General features: G+C 39.4%; 1 protein-coding gene across 2 annotated transcripts; it reads left to right on the forward strand.

Annotated features, from left to right (window-relative positions):
• Positions 1-939: 939 nt before the first annotated feature.
• Positions 940-19,615, forward strand: PSMD12 (proteasome 26S subunit, non-ATPase 12). Of its 2 annotated transcripts, XM_090291631.1 has the most exons (11): positions 941-1,141; positions 6,804-6,863; positions 6,960-7,088; positions 11,686-11,793; positions 13,125-13,229; positions 14,637-14,786; positions 14,891-15,025; positions 15,645-15,757; positions 16,302-16,476; positions 17,995-18,072; positions 19,054-19,615. In XM_090291631.1, the coding sequence occupies exons 1-11, from the start codon at positions 1,034-1,036 to the stop codon at positions 19,261-19,263; spliced, it is 1,371 nt and encodes a 456-aa protein (XP_090147757.1). In that variant the 5' UTR covers positions 941-1,033; the 3' UTR covers positions 19,264-19,615. The 2 variants fall into 2 exon arrangements, with proteins under 2 accessions (XP_090147758.1, XP_090147757.1); XM_090291632.1 differs by lacking the exon at positions 19,054-19,615 and having other exon boundaries at positions 940-1,141; positions 18,003-18,071.
• The last annotated feature ends 4,998 nt before the right edge of the window (positions 19,616-24,613 follow it).

The following is a 24,613-nucleotide window of genomic DNA, read 5'->3' on the forward strand; positions in this document are numbered from 1 at the left end:
AGGAACCAATAGAACACACCTATTGCAACTGTAGCTTTTGCATTTAGTTATTGTTTATGCACACAAGCAAATGGCACTTTCAATTTTCTACTGTAGACATGTCTCAGTTTTTGTATTTTGAATTATATATTATTTTTGCTATTTTGCAATGCTTTTCCTTTACAACTGGGATTTTTTTTTTTAATTGTGTGTAGATGGATTATATTATCCATGGTTTTCATTACAGAACAATATTTTTTAAAGGCTATTCAGCAACATAAAGGGATGTTGTTGCCGATTACGCTGATATAACAGGAAGACCACACCAAGATTTCCCCAGTTGCTTCCCGGTCTACCCTTGACACTTTGACCACAGCATACACGACCTGATTTTCATTTTCAAGGATCCTAAGCTTTCTCATAAGGACCCTAATGGTGCAAATGATCATAAAGAAAGTCCCGCATACGTGATCTGGTTTGATGTTCACAAGGGTCCTCCAGGGCAAGCAAAAATATATTTCTGACGATTCTTACCAACTGTAGTGTATTGCAGTAAAAACGAAAACACACCAAAAAATACGTTACTTAAGCCGCTGCCATATCTTCGTTTATGAGCCTTCAGAGATCCCACAGATTAAGCCAAGATTCTCCACCAGATGAGAGACCTCAGAACCTTTTTCTTTAGGATTTATTTCAGCCTGCTCCTATAGAGAAAACTGAGTTTTGAGATATCATAACATTTCAAATCAGGGGTGTAAGAAGATATGGGATGGCCCACGCTAATACACTGATTTTTCCCACCGCAGATTTCCGATGAGAAAACTGTCCCAGTAACAAAACCTGACGGGGGATGCAGAGGCGAGCTCCGCCCCTCGCCCCACCCCCCAGGGCTGTCCGCGACACTGCCTGATTGACGGTCAGCACAGGGGGCTTCGTGGGGTCCTTCGCGCGGGCTGCCGACGCACTGCCTGAGCGGGTGCGCAGGCGGCTTCCGGTGTGGGTGACGAGTGGTGGCTGAGGCTGGGGGACACCAAGGGACGCTCAGGCAGGGACCATGGCGGACGGCGGCTCGGAGCGGGCTGATGGGCGCATCGTCAAGATGGAGGTGGACTACAGCGCCACGGTGGATCAGCGTCTGCCCGAGTGCGAGAAGCTGGCCAAGGTGAGGGGAGGCCGGCTGTCTGTTGGCGGGCGCCAGGGGCTGAGTCACGGCGCGGAGCCTGCTTAGGCCTCAGGGGGCCTGAGGGCTGCGCCGCGCATCCCCATCCCAGGTTGGGCCTGCCAGATTAGGACACCCCAGGTCCGCCCGATCCGGGAGACGCCGGGCAGGGTCCGATGATGCCTACAGCTTCCCAGACCCTCCTCTGGACAGATGGTCACTTCCTCCCCGTAGGGGTTGGGGCCGGAGAGTATTTATTGCGTTTCCTTGGATACTGTCGAACGTTGACTTGAGTAGATTCCCAGGGGTTAAGGCTCCATCAAGGACTTCCGTTCTTCTCTCGCTGAATCAGTTTATGTCAAGTTGTTTATCGATCGCGTCGACGTGCCTGGCCTTTGGGGCAGGAAAAGGGACAGGGAAGGGGTAGGACGAGGTGATCAACACAGGATCTCTCCGGGAGGAGGTTCTGTCCGTAACGAATTAGACAAGTCGTGCCTGGCGGTGAATGCCCGGCAAGTATGAATCAGGTGTTACTGTAACACCGAGAAGGAAGCTGTTCGTTATTCCGGATGGGAAAAGGGGAGGTTTCACCGGGAAGCTAACGTACGTATGTGTTGGGCCTTGAAGAATGAGTAAGATTGGGTTGGAAAGGAGCCATTCCTTTAGCGGGAACTACGTAAGTGAAGACAGGCACCAGAGGAGGTCTCGAACAGTAGGTTATAGCTCCGGTGCTTATCTCCCATAGGATAGAAATTTAACTTGATCCAGACATTTACCACTCCCCCGCTATGTGTCAGGCAACTTTGTGAGTCGTTTTACGCATAAAGAAACCAAGGCTCGGAATTATTTGTCGAACGTTACGGTTATTAACAAGTAGAACCAGGGATTCCAAACTTGGCTTCCCTGGCTCGGAAGAGTATGTCTCCCTGTGCCGTCCTGCCCAGTGAGCCTTGTGTAAGGGAAACTGGAACTTCTTTCTAAACACCTGCCCAGGGAAAGGGACAGTAACTCTTCACCTCCAGTTAATCTTGGCCAATTGGGGATGGAGGCCAAGTCCTGTTAACTCTTCTGTTCTGAGGGAGAAAATCAGGTATATGGATTTTTATATGCAATGGCTTCAATATTTAGAAACTGGACGCTAATCTATTTTAACATACTCTGAGTGGATACCGTGTGGATCAAATAAAACATACCTACAGGCCGAAGTCAGTCCCTAAACCACCACTTTGGAAGTAATAGAAGGACATTGTCCATAAGGAAGAAACCATTGGCTTTAAAGAAGTACAGATGTTCTAGAGTTGAGACCTGGGAGGGAAAAATCTTCCCTTTACCCATGTGTTCTGATAGTCCGTTGTGTGCAAGACCCTGTCTGTGCTAGACATTGCTGGGGGTGGATATAAAGATGATTAGTCCAATCTCTTGCCCTCAGATAGGTTATAGGCCAGTAAGAAGAAAATACTTCACTGCTACCATTGTTCTTGTGATTACATGGATGGCGTTTATTCAGGACGTTGCTGTTGTTTTCAAGACAGTTGAAAGATCTGCAGCTCAAATGCCAAATGCCTTTTAGTTGCCAAATTGTCAAATTGCCAAATCTGGGCCATTCAGATCTCCTGCAATTATGACCTAATACAATTCTGTTTCTGTGTCCTGATACTCACCTAGCAAATAATAATAACTAATATTTATTGCTGTGTAAGGTCTATATAATGTTAACTGTGATGATGATGATGATGATAATGCTCATGCTATGTTCTAGGTGTATCTTCTTAGGTATTGCTTCCATCCTTACACCAACCCTATAGGCCAGGAACTATTATTATGCCCATTTCACTAAAGAGAAAATTGAGAGTCAGAGAGGATGTCTTGCTCAAGTCAGTAGTGCTAGAGCTGGGATTTAGACCTGAGCAGTACCATCACATTCTGTTGCGTCCTTGATTGGTATTCGAGGACCCTGCAATTAGCTCGGTGAGATAATAAAAGTGATACTTGTTTTTGCTAATGCTTATTGCTTCACCCTTGTTTCAGGGAGTTAAAAATTAATCTAAAGAGGGACTTTTCTGAACTGTAGAGATATAGCATTTAGTCCTGACTAGTATGGCTCAGTGGATTGAGTGCCTGAGAACCGGAAGGTTGCTGGTTCGATTCCCAGTCAGGGCACAAGCCTGGGTTGGGGGTCAGGTCCCCCAGTTGGGGGCATATGAGAAGTAACTGATCTTTGTATCTCTCACACATTGATGTTTCTCTCCCTCTTTCTCCCTCCCTTCCCCTCTCTCTAAAAATAAATAAATAAAAGCTTAAAAAATAATAAAAATAAAGAGGAAGTGAAATGTAAGAGTTTACTGATGGTTAGCAGCTTGGACTAAGACCCACCTAAGAAATAGTTCATTTGAAGTATTGCATTGGCATTAAATTTCAACTATTTGTGATAACTTCTTATTCGCTTTTTCTTATTTAGATTGTTTAACAAATCGTTAAAAGATTGGATCCTTTAGCAGTAAGGGATGGACACAGATAACAGAACTTACAGATACCCAACATGTACCGATGGTAAACAAACTCCGTAGTCATTTACCTCATTTGCAAGGATTGTTTTAATGAGAAAATGACTCACAAAAGTCACATGTTCCAACAGGTTGGTTTTGGTAGCTCTGGCCATCTTGCTCCTCTGATTTGAAAGACAGCATAGAGGAGGTGGAATTTCGAGACCAGTGAGATTAGACAGGGAAGGAAGATGTTTAGCCACAGGATTGAACATGGAAGATGGGGGTGGCGGTGTAGAGGACTGGGAGTTGTATTTAATGAAGTTGATGGTAGTGTCCCTCAAATAGCATTGAATTGTTAGCCGTATAACTTGTCACATCCTACTTACTGTGACGGTAAGAATCAGGAATTGTAAGCCATTAGGATCCACTGACTAGTTCAGGTCGGAGTTGATACATTAATGCATAGTATGTGGCAGTTGGTACAAGGGACACAACAATTAATTAAACAAGGTCCAGCCCTAAAGGAACTTACAGACCACTTAGGAGGCAAGACATGCACATTAATAACTGGCACAAATATAAAGGGATGCACCATAATATCTACAGAAGCAATGTTATGCGCTGAACTACAGTGGTCGACGGTATAGACACTATCCCTGCTCTTACAGAGTTTGCATTCTAGCGAGATTACAAAGACAGTAAACGTTAAAATAGAGCAAAGTTTGGAGGTGTTGCAAAGCAGAGAGTCAGTGGGCTTTAGTGTTACAGGATGTGCTGAGTGACTTGATTTACGAGAGCATTATCCAAGAACATCTTTCTGAGGTGGCACTCAATATTTCATTGACACATGCAGACCATTGCTCTAGAGCAGTGTGTGATTCCTTCACACGTAAGGTTCAGTTCTTTAAAAACCATAGTTCTGAATTTGGCCCTGGCTGGTGTGGCTCAGTGGATTGACCCCTGGCTGGCAGACCAAAAGGTTGCTGGTTCAATTCCCAGTCAGGGCACATGCCTGGGTTGCAGGCCAGGTCCCCGGTTGGGGGAGGGGCAACTCAGACACATCAAACACATCGATGTTTCTCTCCCACTCTTTCTCCCTCCCTTCCCCTCTAAAAATAAATAAAATCTAAAAAATAAAAATAAAATAAAAACCATAGTTCTGAATTTGAATGTTACATAAACTACACTCTTGATCAGTCATATGACTTATAGTAATTGCAAACATGACAGGAGATGACCATGAATAAACAGTTATTTTGCATTTAAACTATTTTCGGACTACATTTTGTTGCCAGATGGTTACCGTTTCCCTATGGAGATGACTGATCCAAGCAAAGGCATGATTTAAACTCACGCCGTTTAGGGAGGGGAACATCGAACCGGGAAGCAAGGGTCCTGGGCTCTGGTTCTTCTGGTTGGTTTTCTGGCTGAGTTGCTTGGTCCTTGGTTCTCTTACTCTCTCAAGTAAGGCGATGGAATTAAATAATGTCTAGCAGTCTTTCCAGTTCTTTTTTTTTTTTTTTTTTTTTTTGATATTTTATGACTTATTAACCTTTACTTTGGAGAATTTATAGATGTTTTTCTTTTCCTCTGACGGACATTTAGCCAGCATTTATTGTATATATGAGTCTATAGAGCTCTCAGAACTGATGTCCCCTTTGCATAGGAAACATTGTTAAAATGTTAATAGTCATATATGTTTCAGATTCAATTAAAGTAAGTGCAAACAGTGGCTTTACAAAGTACTTATTCTGCTGCATAGAAAATTCATAGTTTAGCCCTGGCTGGTGTGGCTCAGTGTATTGAGCACCTGCCTGAGAATCAAAAGGTCACAGGTTCAGTTCCCAGTCAGGGCACATGCCTGGCTTGTGGGCCAGGTCCCCAGTTGGGGGCATGTGAGAGGCAGCTGATAGATGTATCTTGCACACAGGTCCATGTTTCTCTCCCTCCCAACACCCCTCTCTCCCTTCCCCTTTCTCAAACAATAAATAAATAAAAATCTTGGTAAATACAGAAACAGTATTTTTGAAAAGTCCAAACATTATTTGTGCCCTTAATTCAAAAGCTGTTTAATTAGTTCCTTTCATCAGTAAGAGTGCTCATGTGCCATCCATGAATGTCATTAAAATAAAAAATTTTTGTCACTTACAGTTAGGAAAACAATTTCTAAATAAAACCCTCCTTATAGCTTCCAGTTCATTCATTATTACTAATGTCAGTATTGGAAATGAAGCTTTTGTGCTGTGGGCTGGTTTTATCAAAATGTGTGGTCCCTAATAGGATGGCTTATTTTAGTCCTGGTGTATTGTCATTTAGGTTTATGTTGTTTGAATTTTGTTATTTCCATTTCTTAATATGTCCCAGGGAGAATATTTTGTTTTTGCATATGCGGTAGAGTTTGTTATTAGTAGGCAAAAAGAGGTGTATATCATATGGATCAGTGTCTGCTTACGAGCATGACTTCTTGTATAGCTAGTGTGGCCATTGCCAGGAGGTGTTTACTTCTCTTCAGCACAATTATTTCTTTTTTTAAAGATTTTTATTTATGATATTTATTTTTAGAGAGTGGAAGAGAGAGAGAAAGAGAGGAAGAGAAACGTTGTGTGAGAGATACTTTGGGTCAGTTGCCTCTCTGGTGCCCCCAGCCAGGGACCTGGCCCGCAACCCAGGCATGTGCCCTGACTGGGAATCGAACTGGCGACCTCTCAGTTTGCAGGCTGGCATTCAAATCTGCCGAGCCACACCAGCCAGGGCCAATTATTTATTTTTAAACTCACTGATAATTTAACAGGGTTTCTTATCGTCTTACCACCAAATATCCTTTCTATTTCTCCTCAAAATTTCATGTTTTAACATATTTGTTATGTTAATTTATAAAGAAATCGTTCATTTTCCCATTTTTATTCTTTAAAGACACATGTGCCTAACAGTTAAGAATATGTTTAGAACAAGATAAACAGATATCATTGCACTGAGTTGATAAGTTAGAATCCAAAACAAACACTTGATGTTTCGCTCAGATGTTACATCATTGTCGTTCTATATTTAGTTTCTTTTAGGTATTTTGAAATGTTAAATAAAGGTAGCTTATGGGCCCCATGTTGGAAAATTTTAGACTAGTTACTCAGTTTTGTGTTGTTGGTGATGTTTTCATTGTTCATTTTAATCTTTTGTTTTAGGAAGGAAGACTTCAAGAAGTCATTGAAACCCTGCTCTCTTTGGAAAAACAGACCCGTACTGTGAGTAGATTATAGTGAAAACCTCAGTTACCACAGTTATCAGTAATTTCATTTAATATGGTTCCATTAACTTTCCATACATTTTCATTTTTACAGGCTTCTGATATGGTGTCTACATCTCGTATCTTAGTTGCAGTAGTGAAGATGTGCTATGAGGCTAAAGAATGGGATTTACTTAATGAAAATATTATGCTTTTGTCAAAAAGACGGAGTCAGTTAAAACAAGTAAGTTCATGATTGCTCAGAAACAAATATGTTTGCATTTAAATAAGGGCTTTTAGAAAACCTTTCTTGGAATCTGTTTTAAATCTGTTAAATCAACATTACAACATTCTAGAGAGATTTTTAAAATTCTGCCCATATTCTCATAACTGCTTTTATTTTTGTTTCTTTTTCTAGTCTTTATTTAAGTATTTGCATATTTTAATATAACTGTAATGAGGGGGGTGTTCTATTTCCACGTTGTTCCATAGCTTCTTCATGTTTATTATTTTAAATGATTGTTATAATCCATCAAGTCGATAATCTATAATTTACTTCATCATGTGTCTTTATTTTCTTATTTTTAACATGTTCTTTCAACTTTTAAATCATCAGTATCCTGGATACATTTGCCATTTTAAAAAAAATCAGTTCAATGCTATCCAAAGGTGATGTTCACTGTCATCCCGTTTTCCTTCACGCCATTGTCGTGAGCCTTCATTCCAGGCCACGTAGTCAAAGAGGGCCCACACCACACGAATGGCAGCCACTGCAACAACAACAGCACACAGACGGCTGTCCCTGTGCACATCCCGAAGGCGCCTTCGCAAACATAAGTTTTAGTGGTTGAAATATAACCCAACAGGTACAAGTGATCATTACAGCTGTGAAGAACAGGAGAGTCTTTGGGGTGGGTGCTAATGAGCTTTCATTTCTGACCCACAGCAGGTCCTTGTAGGTGGACTGGGCTCCGTGGGCCACGCGAGGCTGTGCCGAAGTGCCTGTGAGCCTCATGTGTCTTTCATTAAACGCTTAATATTAAAATTACTTTTGAAGCCATTTCACATACTCTTTTAACTACTTATTTTGTTTAAAGATTAAGTACATTTTTTTAGGGTATTTTTGTAAAGCTAGATTTTCTTTACTGCTTCCCTGTTCTTCTGCTCGAGATATATTTAAGTGGTCCTCTGTAGAAGTAGATTCCACTCATTTAAAAATGTTTGTTTCCTGAGTAGCTTCTGGGTTTTTATTTTTTGCTTTCAAATGATAAAGGTAATGACATTGTAAAACAGGTTAGTAGTGGAACCAAAAACAGAAATACAGGGTTCTTGTCCAAATCTCTTTTTTTTTATTAGTCTACTGCTAGTTGAGCCTTAGTGAGTTACATTATTTTTTGCAAAACACAAAGTTACTATAATTGTTTTTTATTTTGTTTTTAGATAAGTTTACGTGCATATAACATTCACTGTTAGGAATTTATTAGGTTTGCCTTAGCTGGGGAGCTCAACTGGTTAGAGCATCATCCCAATATACGAAGGTTGTGGGTTTGCTCCCTGGTCAGGGCACACACACAAGTCAACCAATGAATGTATAACTCAGTGGGACAACAAATCGATGTTTCTCTCTCTCAAATCAATAAATCAGACCTGACTGGTGTGGCTTAGTGGGTTGGGTGTCATCCTGCAGACCTAGAGGTCGCCAGTTCGATTCCAATGTGGGGCACATGCCTGGGTTGCAGGCCAGGTTCCCGGTTGGGGACCTGTAAGGGGTGGTGGCCGATGGCTATTTCTCTCACACATCGATGTTTTCGTCTCTTTCTCCCTCTCTTCCCTTCTGTCGAAAAATAAATAAAAACCTGCTAAATCAATCAATAAAAAATGCTTTAAATAATTTAATAGATTTAATAGAGGCAATCTAAGCCCTGGCTGCTGTGGCTCAGTGGAATGAGCGTTGGCCTGTGAGCCAAGTGTCACTGGTTCGATTCCCAGTCAGGGCACATGGCTGGGTTGCACGTCAGGTCCCCAGTTGGGGGCGCGAGTGAGAGGCAACCACACAGTGATGTTTCCCTCCCTCTCTTTCTCCTTTCCCCTCTTTCTAAAAATAAAAAAATAAAATAACCAACCAACCAAATAAATAAATAAATTATTTATTTAAAAAAATAGAGGCAATCTAGTACATGTGAATGTGAAATTTATTTAAATATGCATTTGGTGCTCAGTTTTATGGTTTGAGAAACCATCACAGAGTGATTGAGAGATCAAACCGTCTTCCTCTGATTTTTAGGAGAGTTCCTTTCTGTGGGACAATTTTGAAAGGGCTATTTAATTACTAGTTTGGGAAAGCCTGGATTAAACAAAAATGTGTGTTTTATATAGTATTAATACAGTTCAAAGTATCTCTCCTCAAATTCAAATTTAATTTCATAGAGTTATAAAATTTCAGAGCCAGTATAAGAGACTATTGAACTGTTATTTTTCTTATGGAGAAACTGAAATTTGTATGTACAGCTCTTGAAATGTTAAGAAACATATTAGTTCAGAATATAAATCACAGGTAATCATAGTGCCTCTTTAACAAGTGTCCTAGGATTGATTTTTTTTTTAAATTACACACATGTAAGACAATATATAGTAAGTGACCTACGAGTGGTGAAAGGCACTCCGAGATATGAAAGGAGAAAGAGGAAGTTTTTGATTAGGTTTACGAGGAGGCTTTTTGGAGAAACAGGAGTTCAAGTGAGTCTTACAGCTGACCAGTGAGGTAACCAGAACTGGAATCGGGACTGCTCCTTTTGTTCTAACATATGTCTTCATAGCTGTGCTCAGGGCTCAGAATATCTCTTCTCAAATTACTTTTATTTAAAATATTTGTTTACTTTTTTTTTTTAGCGGGGAGAAGGGATGAAGAGGAACATTGCTGTGCAAGAGATACATCAGTTGGTTGCTCTAGCGCGCCCCCAGCTGGGGATCTGGCCCGCAGCCCAGGCCTGTGCCCTGACTGGGGATTGAACCAGCGGCCTTTCAGTTTGCAGGCCAGCGCTTGATCCACTGAGCCACACCAGCCAGGGCTCTCTCATCATTGCTTTTTTACCTAAAACTTTTTTGTTGGCCTTACCAGACTTGGAAAGTAATACCTTTCTTAACCTGTTCGGGATTGCTTAATGGTTTCTAATTCACTGTCACTTGAACACAGGAGCTTAGCCTCACTCAGTTGTAACTTCCCTAATGACTTAACCTACATTTTTGAGGGGGAATAGCAAGATGTTCACTTATTAGAATATTGATTGTTTTGTTTTTGCTTTTATCCCCATCTAGTTTCTGTTCATGTATTTGTTGCACAGCTTTTAGAATTATCAAGCTCTTCTAGAAATCCTTTAAAATTAATGGGATCATGTGTTTTGTGAGATACAGGTGTCCCAGAGCCTGTACTTACTGGAAGAATTATATGATACAATAAAACCTTGCTTTCTGGAACTCCTAGGTCTCTGAACAGCACATTTTTTCAGATAATTAAAAGTCTAGCCCTGGCCAGTGTGGCTCAGTTGTTTGGAGCATCGTCCTGTAGACCAGAAGTTCGCAGCTTTGATTCCTGGTCAGGGCACGTACCTGGGTTGCAGGTTTGATCCCCAGTAGAAAACCAGTCGATGTTTCTCCCTTCCTCTCCAAAAGCAATGAAAAAATGTCCTCAGGTGAGGATAAACACACAAAATTTCTGAAAGAAAAAAGAAGAAACTAACCTGGGCTACATGAACATTAAATGTTTTTCAAGGAAATCTTTGCAACGTATACCATGGGATTTTTTTTTTTTCAGCTTATTAAGGTATAATGGACAGCAAGATAGTGTGTTTACTTTTCTGTTATTATGAAAGAAGTATGTTTAGTATAACTTAACATTGTCTTAATGACAAAGAGTTCTAATTACTATTTATGATTATGATGTGCTTTTAGAATCTAGGAGTTGGGAAAGTACGGGTCATGGACCGAAGCCCACCTTCACATTTGTAAATAAAGGTTTTCTGAGTGCAGCCATGCCCATTTTTTAATATATTATCTGCTGCAGCTTTGGAGTTAAAAGGCATATTTGAGTAGTTGCCACACAGACCCTGTGACTCACCCTCTAAAATATTTATTATGTAAAGATCTATAAACACGTATGGAAGAGGTTTGCCGACCCCTAACCTCGCTCTTGGAACGATAGAGCCAGAGGAAATGTAGTCCGTCCTGCCCGTTACATGTAAGGAAACTGGGCGGGAGATGCTGTTCCTTTTCACTGCCGTGTTTTATTGAGTCGAGTACGGGTGACTGTGCTTCCTCTTCCCCACCCAGGTGATGGGACCGTTTACCTCCTGCCTCTGTCCCTGACCTTTTTTCTTCGGTCATGCTAGCTGCTGGTTATTACCTCACCGCCCTCAGCGCCAAGGCTGAGCTCTGCTTTTCTCTTTTTTTTTTTATTATTATTATTACTATTTTTACCGTTAGTCTGTTTTCATTTCTTCCATGCATTTCTGCTTGGCTTCCAGAAAGCTAGCTAGCAAGCCTCCTACTGGGGGTTGCCAGGCACGCCTCTCCCCTCCTCTCGTGTGCGATCAGCTCGCCAGCTGTGGCGGGACAGGGACAGGCTTGCACCGGGCGCTTCCTGCCCTTTCTGATTTATTCCTGGGTACTCGGTACTTCTTAGCCGTCAGGGAGGGCTGATGTTCTTTGGTCTTCTTTTACAGACGTTTCAGGGCAGACAGTTGCTGGAGAAGCCCCCATCTGACCACAGCGCTGCTGTCAGTGACGTACTTCCGTTTCCTGTACGAGGACTGAACTTTACTTACGAGTGTCTTTTACTGTTTTAGGCTGTTGCAAAAATGGTTCAACAGTGCTGTGCTTACGTGGAGGAGATCACAGATCTTCCAGTCAAACTTCGATTAATCGACACTCTCCGCATGGTTACAGAAGGAAAGGTGAGTTGTCTTCTTGGCCTAACTCGGTGGTAAATATGCTCTTGTTTGTATTCAGAGATACTTGTGTATTTAGACATTTTATATTAGTACATAAAAATAAGGTTAATTCTTCACCTGACCTAGATCTGCTTAAAAAAAATCTATGATTGGAATAGCTAAGGTTTCACTGTAACACTTAAATTATTACAGTATTTGCAATAGGAGGTTAATTTTCAAAAATTTTACTGTCTTGCCAGAATATTTGTATTTCTTTTGTATTTCTCCCTGCTGCCCCCAATCTCATGTTTCTCTAAAAAGGACAAGTAAAAAATGGTGACTGCAGTAGATATGTTTTTTCCTATCCAGATTTTGTGGTTTGAAGACAAAAACTCAGCTTGTGTTAACTTTTTGTCTGTCACTTCAGTTCAGTAAATGTCATTGAGTACCTGTGTTGTGCTAGATCCAAAATGAGCAAGACACTGTTCTTTTACCTCAAAAAGATTAATCATAGAAATAACTCCTGGGCTGTCATGACAGTACAGTGGGCCGACAGTCTCCTGCAGCACAGAGGTGGGGACTGACCCGCTGAGGTGACCAGGGAAGCCTCAGAGAGTTGATGATGGCTGAGTGGGCTCTTTAAGAATGAATAGAAATTCCACAGGGCCAGCAGGTGCGGAAAAGATATCAAAGTAAGAAACACCTCGTTCATTTAGGAAACTGCAAGTAGTTGGTTACTGTTTGGGGATAGAGTGGGGAGCAGGGGCTGCTGCGGAGCAGGGGCTGAACGGCCCAGCCCAGGCATGAACGTCAGCTTCCTGGGCCCTGAGCTGCATAGTTAGGTCATTAACATTTAATTTGTTGAAGGTCACAAATCCACTTATGTTTATAGCCACAAAAATGCTAGTAACTTTCATACTTAGCAAGATCAGATATTTGTAAAGGACACAGCCTTGTAATTAAGGACAAATCGGAATTAGAGGATTGGTTGAATGGTAGCTATTAGACTGCATATGCTATTTGTTAGGGCTGTTACTTTTCAAATAATCCGTTTCTTTCAAGGTATTTTTCGTTATCTGTGTCAGTTCTGTTACTCATGAAACAGTGATTTCATGTTTAGGTTCTCAAAGCAAAGCTGCAAAATATGGGTAATTTTTACAGAAACATTTTCTTAAAAATGATGTGACTGTGGACTGTAAAATGCCACACAACTTGTTGCCCATGGAGGCTAAAGTGCACAGTGACTCCAAGATAAATACTCGGCACCTAGTTTGGATAAGAGTTCGGTTCTCTCTTATATGTTTTAACACGTTTCTGTAGGAATTTTGATACTGATAAATTTATTGTATTTGTAGATCTATGTTGAAATCGAGCGTGCTCGACTAACTAAAACGTTAGCAACTATCAAAGAGCAAAACGGTGACGTCAAAGAGGCAGCTTCCATTTTACAGGAGTTACAGGTAAGGTGCTGCGTTTTAGAGTGTGGGAAACTATTTAGTCAGCCATCTTTTCTGGTGGAAGTTGCTTATTTTAGCACCTTATTACTTTTTTCTAAACCACCAAGATTAAGAGTGCGTGCAACAGAGGTTATTCAAGTAGCTGGAAATATAGTAATTGTGGTTCCAAATAAATTTAACTGCTAAAGAAGTTTTGAAGAAAAATTAGGATCAACAAGTTGATCTTGATTTTGTGCTATTATTTGAACATTTTAATTCTCAGAATTTAAGTAAAATCAGTAATTCATATACTATTTACTTATGCTTAGGAATGTACAATTAATTATTGGCTTTGTTCTTAATGGATATTTGATTACTAGTCAATTTCTAGGCTAAATTGGTTTAACAAAATATTTCCTCATACTTTGCCACGTTTCAGGACAGTTTTTGAGAGGCCTTAAAATGAGACAGCAGATAGCTAAAGAAAGGAATTTAAAGGAATGAGTTAATGATAGACACAGCATGAATGAGTGCTGCTCTTCAAAGAGTTATGCTGAGTGCGCAAACGCGGTCTCCCAAGGCCGCTTACGCCACTTGACGAGCTGTAGTGACGGAGAACTGATCAATGGGTGTCAGGTTATGAGGGGGGGAAGCATGCGACTAAAGGAGCAGCAGTGAGGGAGTTTTGGGGGGGTGATAGAATTGTTCTATGTATGTATTTTTAAGATTTTATTTACTGATTTTTAGAGAGAGGAGAAAGGAGGGAGAAAGAAAGGGAGAGGAACCTGAGTGCACTAGAGATACATCGATCAGTTGCCTCTCACAGGCCCCCAACTGGGAAGCCGGCTGCAACCCAGGCGTGTGCCTTGACTGGGAATCAAACTGGTGACCTTTTGGTTCATAGGCCAGCACTCAGTCCACTGAGCCACACCAGCCAGGGCATGAATTGTTCTATAGCTTGATTATGATCGTGGTTACGCAAATTTTTAAAGGTGTTAAAATTCATTGAACTTCATGCCAAAATTTAAAAAAAAATATTTTATTAATACTATATAATATCCAGGAAGAAACTAGCTTTTTTTCTAAGTTGTTCTCAGAGAGGAAGGGGAGGGGCGGACAGAATGAGGAAGAGAGAGAAACATCGATTTGTTGTTCCACTTAGTTATGCACTCATTGGTTGCTTCTTGTATGTGCCCTGACCAGGGATCAAACCCTCAACCTTAGGGTATCAGGGATGACACTAACCAACCAAGCTATCCAACCAGGACAAAACTACCTTTTTCTCCCCCAAAAACTAGCTTTTTATATCATCATCAACACTCCCCAAATGTGTGAAGATTCTTATTTATCAAAGGTGCATATGTTAATATATGTTTAATTTTGTTGCAGTTTTTACGTATTATAAATTAATTTGGGGATTTAATCTGCTAGGTGGAAACCTATGGGTCAATGGAAAAAAAAGAACGAGTGGAGTTTATTTTGGAGCAAATGAGGCTCTGCCTAGCCGTGAAGGATTACATTCGCACCCAGATCATCAGCAAGAAAATTAACACCAAATTTTTCCAGGAAGAAAATACAGAGGTACCGTACACCTATCTCTTAATATAAATTTACTTTAAAAGTGTATGGGGGGGGGGGACACACATAAGCCCCAATTTATTTGGTCAATAACTTTGTTTTTCCAGAAATTAAAGTTGAAATACTATAACTTAATGATTCAGCTGGATCAACATGAAGGCTCCTATTTGTCTATTTGTAAGCACTACAGAGCAATATATGATACTCCCTGTATACAGGCAGAAAGTGAAAAGTGGCAACAGGTAAGAATGTATTCTTTCACTTGCCAGTGATACTTACTACAAATAATTTGCAGTTTTAATTTCATTTTGAAATAATTTTAACTTCGGTAATTATATACAATTTTATAATGCCACTTTGTATCCACTGTGTTGATAATTTACTTTATCCTGACTAAGTCAGACAAATTGTGGTAATACTCTTACCACCTTAGAAGAAATGTAGGCTTACTATCAGAAATAGTTACAGCAGGTCACCAGCTAACAAAGGTTACAGATAAAGACCTAGCATTACAGTTACTTTGGAAAATTATTTTTATAAAAACTATTTTAAATAGCTTATATGTGTATTCCACATTTATGCTGCCGACTTACTATAAGAACTACTTTTATACATTTGTAAAAAAACAAAACCAGTTATAAATCAAATTAGCAAATATTTACTGTAATAATTTTATGAAAAATTAAATATTACAGAAGATACTAGGAAAAGAGCAGCCTAAGCTTTTTTTCACTTAAGACTTTGTAGTACAATATGAAAAATGAACTTACACAATTATTTCATGATTTTTCAGTTCCTGCCCAAGTTTTCATTTTGTTTCTAAGCATGCATATAATCTGTTGTATTATACAACTTTCCTAGGCTTTGAAAAGTGTGGTCCTCTATGTTATCTTGGCTCCTTTTGATAACGAACAGTCAGATTTGGTTCACCGAGTAAGCGGAGACAAGAAGTTGGAAGAAATTCCAAAGTATAAGTAAGTACCTTTATGATTGGTACCCCTCTGTAAAGCACCGTTTTGAAAGAAAATTGGTTAACCTAAGTGAGCACTTTTTAATTGGTTGCTGATAGATTGTATTAGAGAATGAAACACGAGACAATAGCGACATGATTTTTATAGTAGCGCATTACAAATTAATGAGATTATTACACACTTCATTCTAAGCCACTTATCAAGTGCAAGGTTGACACTTCATCATAAGCACTATGGGCTTTTATTTTTTCTAAGCTATTTTTCTTTTTTATTTGTTTCATGTGAAAGTTTACAGTCATTAGTCCGGAGACTGGCAAATATAATACAGGAGAGAGCAGCATGTGAAGTTTGAGAATGCTGTATTCAGAATTACTGGGGGAAAAACTGGTAGTAAAATTGGTAGTATCAATAATAAGCCACTTGATACTTACTCTGCAAATAAAGATTTATTAAAAATACAGTCTTTGTTAATATTTAAAACCTTGCCATTGTATTAGATGAATGTTATTTTTCAGATCTGGAATATTAAGTTTTATACCATTTATAGGGATCTTTTGAAGCTTTTTACCACAATGGAGTTGATGCGTTGGTCTACACTTGTTGAAGACTATGGAATGGAATTAAGAAAAGGTTCTCTGGAGAGTCCTGCAACTGATGTTTTTGGTTATACGGAAGAAGGTGAAAAAAGGTGGAAAGACTTGAAGAACAGAGTTGTTGAACATGTAAGAATCTGTCATGGTAGAGGTGGCAACTTAGAAGTAAAGTTTGACGAATTAGAGCATAAACTTTTATTTTTTATGTTTGATAATCAATTGTATTAACATGCTTCATGCCCTAGCTGGTGTGGTTCAGTGGACTGAGCGCTGGCCTGCGAACCAAAAGATCACTGGTTCAATTTCCAGTCAGGGCACATGTCTGGGTTGCAGTCCAGGTTCCCAGGTGGGGGCGTATGAGAGGCAACCACACATTGATGTTTCTCTCCCTTTCTTTCTCCCTCCCTTCCCCTCTCTCTAAAAACAAATGAATAAAATTTAAAAAAAAGAAAAAGAAAACATTTTTCATTTAGAGAGGACCTTGCAATAATTCAAAATTTTATAGCCAGTAAACCAGGAGTTTTATAATGTGAGGGATGGTGGGAGTGGGGAGAGTATTTCTGCCTGATGCATGTGGTAATTTTGGATTGGGTAACGTATCTTAAACCTGCCCTTTTGTCTTTTTGTTGTTACTACAAATTGAATTATGTCAATATTCATTCATATAGCAAATACTTTTTGAAAAAATCCTCACCTGGGGATACGTTTGTTGATTTGAGAGAGAAACAGAAACATTGATAGGAGAGAGAAACATTGATGAGTTGCCTCCTGTGTGGGTGCCTCAGCTAGGGGTTGAAGCCGCAACCTAAGCATGTTCCCTGGTTGGGAATCAAACCTACAGCCTCTTGGTGTACAGGATGAGGTTCCAACCAACTGAGCCACCCAGCCAGGGCAGAGAGACATTTATTGTAAGTCTTCTGTGTGCCAGACAGACACTACAAAATGCTGGGACATACGGCAGAATAAAACATAGTCCCTACCTTCAATCATCTTGATGCACCAGGGTTGCAGGTTCGATCCCTGTTCAGGGCACATATAAGAGTCAACCAAGGAATGCATGGATGGGTGGGACAGCAAATCCATGTTTCTCTCTCTCCCTCCCTCTGTGTCTCTCCCTCCTCCTCGCACCCTCTCCCCGTCTTCCTCTCTAAAAATCAATTTAAAAAAAAAAAAAAAGATGGAAATAGTACCGTTTCCAGTGAAAATTAGGGAATTTTAATTTCAAGTTATGTTTAAGTAGTTGTAATAATGATGAAGTGATGTTTTGAGATTATCTAGATTTTAAAAAATTTTAATCTTTTGTCATAATTAAAACTTAACTTTAGTTTCTTGCATTTAGCAAAAATATTTTAATTCAGTTACAACTTTTAATCACTAATTGATTTAAGATAAGCCTATAATTTGACAATTTTAAATAGAGGGTTGTGGAGAGTACTCAGAATAATGTGCAAATAACTGCAGAAATCAAAATATCTACATATTTAGTTTTATTATTGAAGTTTAGAACTAGCATCATTCCATTGGTGGGCTGTGGAAAAAATTAAAGCTCTGAGTCTGGCATTTTAATGAAACCTATTTGGATATGAAAACAAATGGACTTTTAGCCTTACTGACAACTGTTATCTTTGCCCGCTGTCCTCTCCCCAGAATATTAGAATAATGGCCAAATATTATACCAGGATAACAATGAAGAGGATGGCACAACTTCTGGACCTATCTGTTGATGTAAGTATAAACCCCATTTTCAGGGTTATTGGTAGCCATTCATTTTGAATATCAGTCAGCTTACAAAAATAGTGAGAAAATAAATTTTGTTTTATTTAATTTTAAGTTTAGGTGATAGTTTCCCCAAGCTACCTTAAGTACCAAAAAAAAAATAGTCTAAGTATCAATTTATTTTAGTATTATTTATGTTAGTTAAAATCTTCACTTGAATAGGTTAGTGTTTCATTGATTAATTTGAAGCCCAAGGTATATATTCTATAATAAATATGCTTAGGTTCCCAAAAGTGAACTGCAGGAATAAAAGGTAAGAGGGAAACTGACTGCAATTCACCTGAGAGGTGTTAAAGAGGTTTTGTATTCAAATCTGGGTTTCCTGTTGATACAGTGTACAACCCCAAAGAGAAAGGAGGTAAGTGAAATGTGTAGTAATGGTCTGAAAAGCCATTTCTGTTACCACAAGTACAATTTAGCTGAAAAAGAAGCATGAAACGTTAGAATTCTTGATCCTCAGTTAGTTCGTTAGCTCTTCTCATTTCGGGATGAGAGTCCTAGAGGCCTTAGAAGCAAAGTGCCTTTTCCATGGCTACATGTTTGCCAGGCAGCAGGGCATATATTTCAAACCAGCATTTCTGGAAACAAGGGGATACTACTACTTTTTAGGAGGAAGTATTGTAGAAAAGAGAATAGATTAAGTTGCTGCTGGCAACAGGCTCTTCCCTCGGACCAGCAGTATTAAGATTGCAGGGAGGCAGATTTAAACTTGGCCCTGACTCTGCTCTGAGTGGACTCAGATTCTACTCATTTCCTAGAATCTCAGTAAAATAAGCGCATTATTACAGGAAATCAGTAGCTACTAACTATTAATAATGAATTTTAGCTCTGCATATTCTTGAATGAAGAGTTTAGAAAATGCTTTCCTTAAATTCTGTTTATTATCTATAACTGTCAGGTCTTAATCCAATTTGTCTTTCTCTCTTGCAGGAGTCAGAGGCTTTTCTTTCGAATCTCGTAGTAAACAAGACCATCTTTGCTAAAGTAGATAGGTTGGCAGGAATTATCAACTTCCAGAGACCCAAGGATCCAAATAATTTATTAAATGACTGGTCTCAGAAACTGAACTCATTGATGTCTCTAGTTAACAAAACTACACACCTCATAGCCAAAGAGGAAATGATACATAATCTACAATAAGGGTCTCGGTGCCCTTACTGCTTTTAGAAAAGAGTTAAAATTGGAAGTCATTTGAAAAAAGACTGTTTTGGTGTATATGTTGGGTTTTTTTTTTTTCCTATTCTCAGTTCCTTTGTCTAAAATTTAAAGTATAGTGAATATGTTTGAGGCCCCTTTCAACTCCCTGGTTTCATTGTTAACTTTTAATTTGTAATTAGTACAAAAATATACATTTCTATTGTCTGAAGTGTTCAAAAAAATTGTGTCATAACTTACCCAAATGTTTTTCTATCATTGGAAACCTTTTTAGCTACTATTTGTTTTCATTTGGCTAACAACCCTAATTATAATAAAAAGAGTATATGCACGTTTATTTTCTATGGGTACCTGTTTTTCTGAACATTTTATGGGGTAGTGATTTAAGTGTTTTTAAATAAATTCTGTTGTAAATTTATGAATTATTTAGTAGGATTTTAAAAGCAACATAGAACATATAAGAACATTTGGGATAGAGTTGTGATTTATGAAGAATTTGTATTTTAGTGATGATGACAAAGTCTCGACAGTGTGTATGGAGGAGCAACATGATAGGCTGTAGACTCGTTTTCTTTCTCTTTTTTTCTATTTTCTTTTCTTTATATTTGAGTCAAACTGGCTTTCAGTACAGTAGCTTATATTTAGCCCCTTCCCCTGACTTGACCAGTTGTTGACAAAATCAAGTGAGGTTGCGTTGACACAATTTAACACAGTTATTTTTGTACGACTTTGTGGCAGTAACTTACAAGGTCTGATGACATCATTAATGCTCCAAATTCATTAGTTCCTTTGAACACTGGATAACAACCTAAAATGCTTTAAAAATGACCCCCCAAAAAGACTTCAGGGCACTCACTTAGCAAATGGTAATAGTACTAACATTTTTTTTCCCCAGAGTTAAACAAAAGTGTTTCTATCAGAAGAAACATCTGAGATCAATTAACATGAGCAAATTTTGGAAGTTTTTAAAATTTGATTTATTTTAGAGAAAATAGAAAAACAAAACAATGTTAGAATGTTATTCAAAATGATGTTTAAATGAATCAAGTTATGAGGTCTACTTTTTCAAAAATATAAATGTAGAGAGAGGAAAGACATTTCTCATAATTCATTTTCTATGTAATGGTCACTGAATTGTTCTATTCATGATGCCATGGCTGGGGACAATTGTGGGGCCTCTACTATTTATGCTGAGTCATTTGTGAATAATAATATATTACTCTAATATTATTCTTTAGAAATTTAATAACATTAACATCTGCTATCACTTAGCTTTAAAAACTAACCAAAAGTATGGCAGGCTCAGAAACATTAGTTTACCCTAGCAGTAAGAATATGGTTTTAATTTTCTTTTCAATGAAAAGGATAGAAAATACAATTATTTTGCATTGTTAATTTGCAAATCAAGTTGGAGCCAATTTGAATTTAACTTCTCATTAACATCATCTTTCTCGGGACTTATTCCCTTTGTATCTGCCAAACCTAGACTATTTGGCCAAATATGTTACTGTAAAGACCTCAGATGCCCCTCATTGGTCTTTATTAACGTGCTCACCCTCAGCTGAGCTCTCAGTGTTTTCTGACTCGCTGCCACTTGTACCTGTGTCCCAGTGACCCAGTCCCACCTGACCTGGTTAACTGCTCCGCCATTTCTTGTTTTTTCTGTCCAAGCAAATTTAAGAGTTATTACCAACTTCTTAGTGTTATAAAAATTAATCCATGAGCCTGAGGTAAAATATTTTGAGGTTTTTTTTTTTTTTTTTTTTTTTAAGGTAAAATCCCTGTCTTACATTTCAGACCTAAAGCTGCATTCATGAAAAGGATAGAATCCTTTATTTTAAATATAGAGAAGATAATACTGATTCATTATCATTTTTATTAGGTTACTAACCAAATAGGAGAGGTAATGAGCCTCTTTTTCTTTTTTAAAAACACCTTTTATTCTTTTATTTCTATATTAACTTATGTTTTTATTTTAGAGTTCAATAGCTATTTCTGTAATTATCCTCAATTTCCATGTGCTTATTACTGACTCACTGGAAAACTCATCTTTAAAATTTGTATTGTTTCATTCCGTCTCTCACAAGTATGAAATAGATTTTAAATTGTTTTCATTTCCTGGACAGGGCGGCAATAAAAGCACTAATTTGTGGGTATTTAAAACCTGGAGAATAAACTCATACTTTAAAAGATTAGTTCTCTTCTTAATTCTCTTACTGTTTAAAACAAGACAAAAAGCCATAGATCCTTTTCATTTTTCTTTCGAAATCGCGTTATCTCTAAACCTGTTTTTCAGTAGTGGGAAAACATTTTGCGAGTTAGTTTCAAACACGAGCTGGTTTTAGCTTTTCCCTCTGAATTCTTTCTAATTTAGGATTGGAGACAGGCCATGCCTGCTTGTGCCCTTGACCGGGGGTTATCCAACTCATCGAACATCAGAATCACCTGCAGGGCTTGTTCCAACTCAGATTGGTCTGGGGTGGGGCCTGAGGATTTTCATTTCTAACCGGTTCTTGGGGGCTGTGCATGCGGCTGATCCGTGGGCTGCACTTTGAGAACCACTCCTCTTAACCACACACAGTAAATGCTAGAAAATAACTATGTTGGGTTTGTAAAATACTTGTTTCAGGGAAAATAGTGAACATGAACATTGTGGTACAGCGGGATGCTTATCCAGTGCCTTTGTTATGTGTCCTGAGACACACAAATGCTCCTGCCATTTCGATGGATATAAATCAATGTCCCAAACTTGGAGCTAAATAATTACTATGTTGAAAGAATTGAATGACCGCTCTTAAAGTTGACAGAAGTTGCATCATCTTGCTATTTTCTCTCTATAAGATTGGGAGCCCTGTTTGTCTTTTCCAGCCCCAGATAACTTCTGTCTCTGAATTTGCCCCTCATTGGTCTTTATTAACATGCTCACCTGATATTTCATGTAAGTGGAATTGTACAATACGTGTCCTTTTGTGTCTGGCTTATTTCACTTAGCGCAATGTTCTCAAGGTTCATCCATGTAGCCTGTGTCAGAACGTTTCTTTGTATGGCTGAATAGCATATGTGGGTACACCACATTTTGTTTTATCTGTTGATGGCCACTGGGGTTGTTTCCACCTTTTGGCTATTGTGGCTAGTGTTGCTATGAACATGGGTATACCAGTCCTGTTTTCAATTCTTTTAGTTTTATCTGCATACTGGTTTGTTAAAAATAGATTCAGTGAAAATTGAAAAGATTGTGCAGGGAGGTTCTTTGTATGCTTCACTCAGTTTACACATTGACTTTTTAAAAAAATATTTATTTATTTTTAGAGAGAGAGGGAGAGAAACATCCATGTGTGGTTGCCTCTCTTGTGCTCCCAACTAGCCTGCAACCCAGGCATGTGCCCTGACTGGGAATCAAACTGGCGACCTTTTGGTTCACAGGCTGGCACTCAGTCCACTGAGCCTCACCAGCCAGGGCTACACACTGACTTTTAAAACCAAAAGGATGTTTATGTACAAAGCAATGGTGTGGTAGACCAGAGAGGGACCAATTCCTGGCAAAGCAGTTAATATTTTACTTCTTATCCCAGTGACCATAATGACAAATGCCACAAGAACTGTTTTCTTGTATTGTCAAGGGGCCCAAAGTCAGTGGAATCGAAACTGCTTTTGATCAGAGTTACTAGACCAAGTTTCAGCCATGCTGAGCATACATCACGTGTGTAAGTCCCAGCAGGACGACTGGCATTAAGTAAGGCATTCCTATCTTCCTTAAAGGTAGTCTTGTATTTGAAACCCATTAAGGGCTTTTTAAGGTTTTAGAACCAAAAAACCTAAAGTACATTTGGCATTACTGGGGCAAATTAGGATTATTCAGTGTAAATCATAAAAGTTGTGAAATAGATATTTATGCATCCACGAAATAACAGCTGGGCCAAGTTTTCATAAAATATTTTTAGGCAGCTTTATCTATAAAGAAGAAAGTAAGTGTCACAGATACACCTTTTCTTAATTTTCCTGTATTGCTGTACATACAACCTTATTAAGAGTCTTAACTATGCAGTAAAAATCTTCAAGTTTTTTTTTTTTTTTTAATATTTATTTTTAGAGAGGGGAAGGGAGAGAGAAAGAGAGGGAGAGAAACATCAATGTGTGGTTGCGTCTCATGCCCCCAACTGGGGTCTGGCCCACAACCCAGGCATGTGCCCTGACTGGGAATCGAACCAGCAACCCTTTGGTTTGCAGGTCAGCACTCAATCCACTGAACCACACTAGCCAGGGTGCCTAGGGATTTTATAAGGAGTAAATAAATTTATCTATCCTAGTAAAATATTTGGCACAGTACTAGGCTGGGTTTCTAGATAGTTTGCTAAAATGTGCCAGGCTTGAGGTGGCAGAATAGATGATCTTACGATTCTTTTAGGGGAGTATTTAACTTTGTCTCATGTCTATTAAACAGATTAAAAACTCCCCCAGTCTGTCCTGTGCCCCTCTCATCTTCTTCCTAGCTCTCCTCTCCTGTGTCTTTTCTCTCTTAGAAGTCTAGGAGAAAAAAGGAAGAAATGAGACAATAAGCACTCTCTCCAACATTTAATTTTTTAAATTTCGTTTAAGGAACTCAAATTCTGTGACTTTCCGGAGAGGCCTGCATGGCCCTTCGAAGCCACTGGGAGGCAGCCCTGCTCACAGATCCCAGCCGGTTCCCCGCCCCAAGTTAAAATGTTATAAGGAAAAAGGTCTGAGATCCCTTCCATTCCGCTCCTGTTCTCTTCCGAAGGATATCCTGGGCATGTGCTGGGCACGCTCTCAAACCTCTCAAATGGCAGCAGGAAACAGCTGCTGTGTCCTTGTGTTCACCCAGGGCCTTGGTGCCCACCCCAGGAACGGCAGCCCCAGTAATGAATGGGGGCTGCAGAAAATGCAGGGGCCGGCACTTGGGCATTCTCTGTGACATGGAGGGACAGGGCTGGATGGAACCAAGTGGGAGAACGAGGTGGGAAGGAGGCCGAAGAGCAGACATCTCTCCCTCTTTCCCAGCACCCACAAGGTTGAGTTCATCTCCAAGGTGAGGCCCAAGGACAGGGTCGGGGTGCTGTCCCTCTGCCCTCTCCCAAGCAGGGAATCAGAGAAGGCCTGACTCGCTGAAGTGAGCTTCTCATGGACAGGAAGGTCACAACAGACCCCTGCCCACCCAGTGGAGGGGAGGCAACCATCGTGAGGGTGGGCTGTCCCCTGTGCATGTGGTGTTGTCCCAAATGGAGTCCAGAGGCCACTGGGTCTGCTCAGCACTGTAATAGTTCCCTGTGGCTGCAGCCTGGGTGGCTTAAACAACAGAAGTCTATTTTCTCACAGT

Source organism: Furipterus horrens, unplaced genomic scaffold, assembly GCF_987537825.1.
Source record: "Furipterus horrens unplaced genomic scaffold, mFurHor1.1.pri manual_scaffold_11, whole genome shotgun sequence".
In the NCBI taxonomy this organism is placed as follows: domain Eukaryota; kingdom Metazoa; phylum Chordata; class Mammalia; order Chiroptera; family Furipteridae; genus Furipterus; species Furipterus horrens.

What these genes read in the sequence shown, in the direction of transcription:
- PSMD12 (XM_090291631.1), top strand. Translation starts at nt 1,034, where the DNA reads ATGGCGGACGGCGGCTCGGAGCGGGCTGATGGGCGCATCGTCAAGATG. An exon ending in GCATGGTTACAGAAGGAAAG is followed by an intron (nt 11,794 to 13,124) that starts GTGAGTTGTCTT and finishes TTGTATTTGTAG; the next exon opens with ATCTATGTTGAAATCGAGCG. An exon ending in TTCTGGACCTATCTGTTGAT is followed by an intron (nt 18,073 to 19,053) that starts GTAAGTATAAAC and finishes TCTCTCTTGCAG; the next exon opens with GAGTCAGAGGCTTTTCTTTC.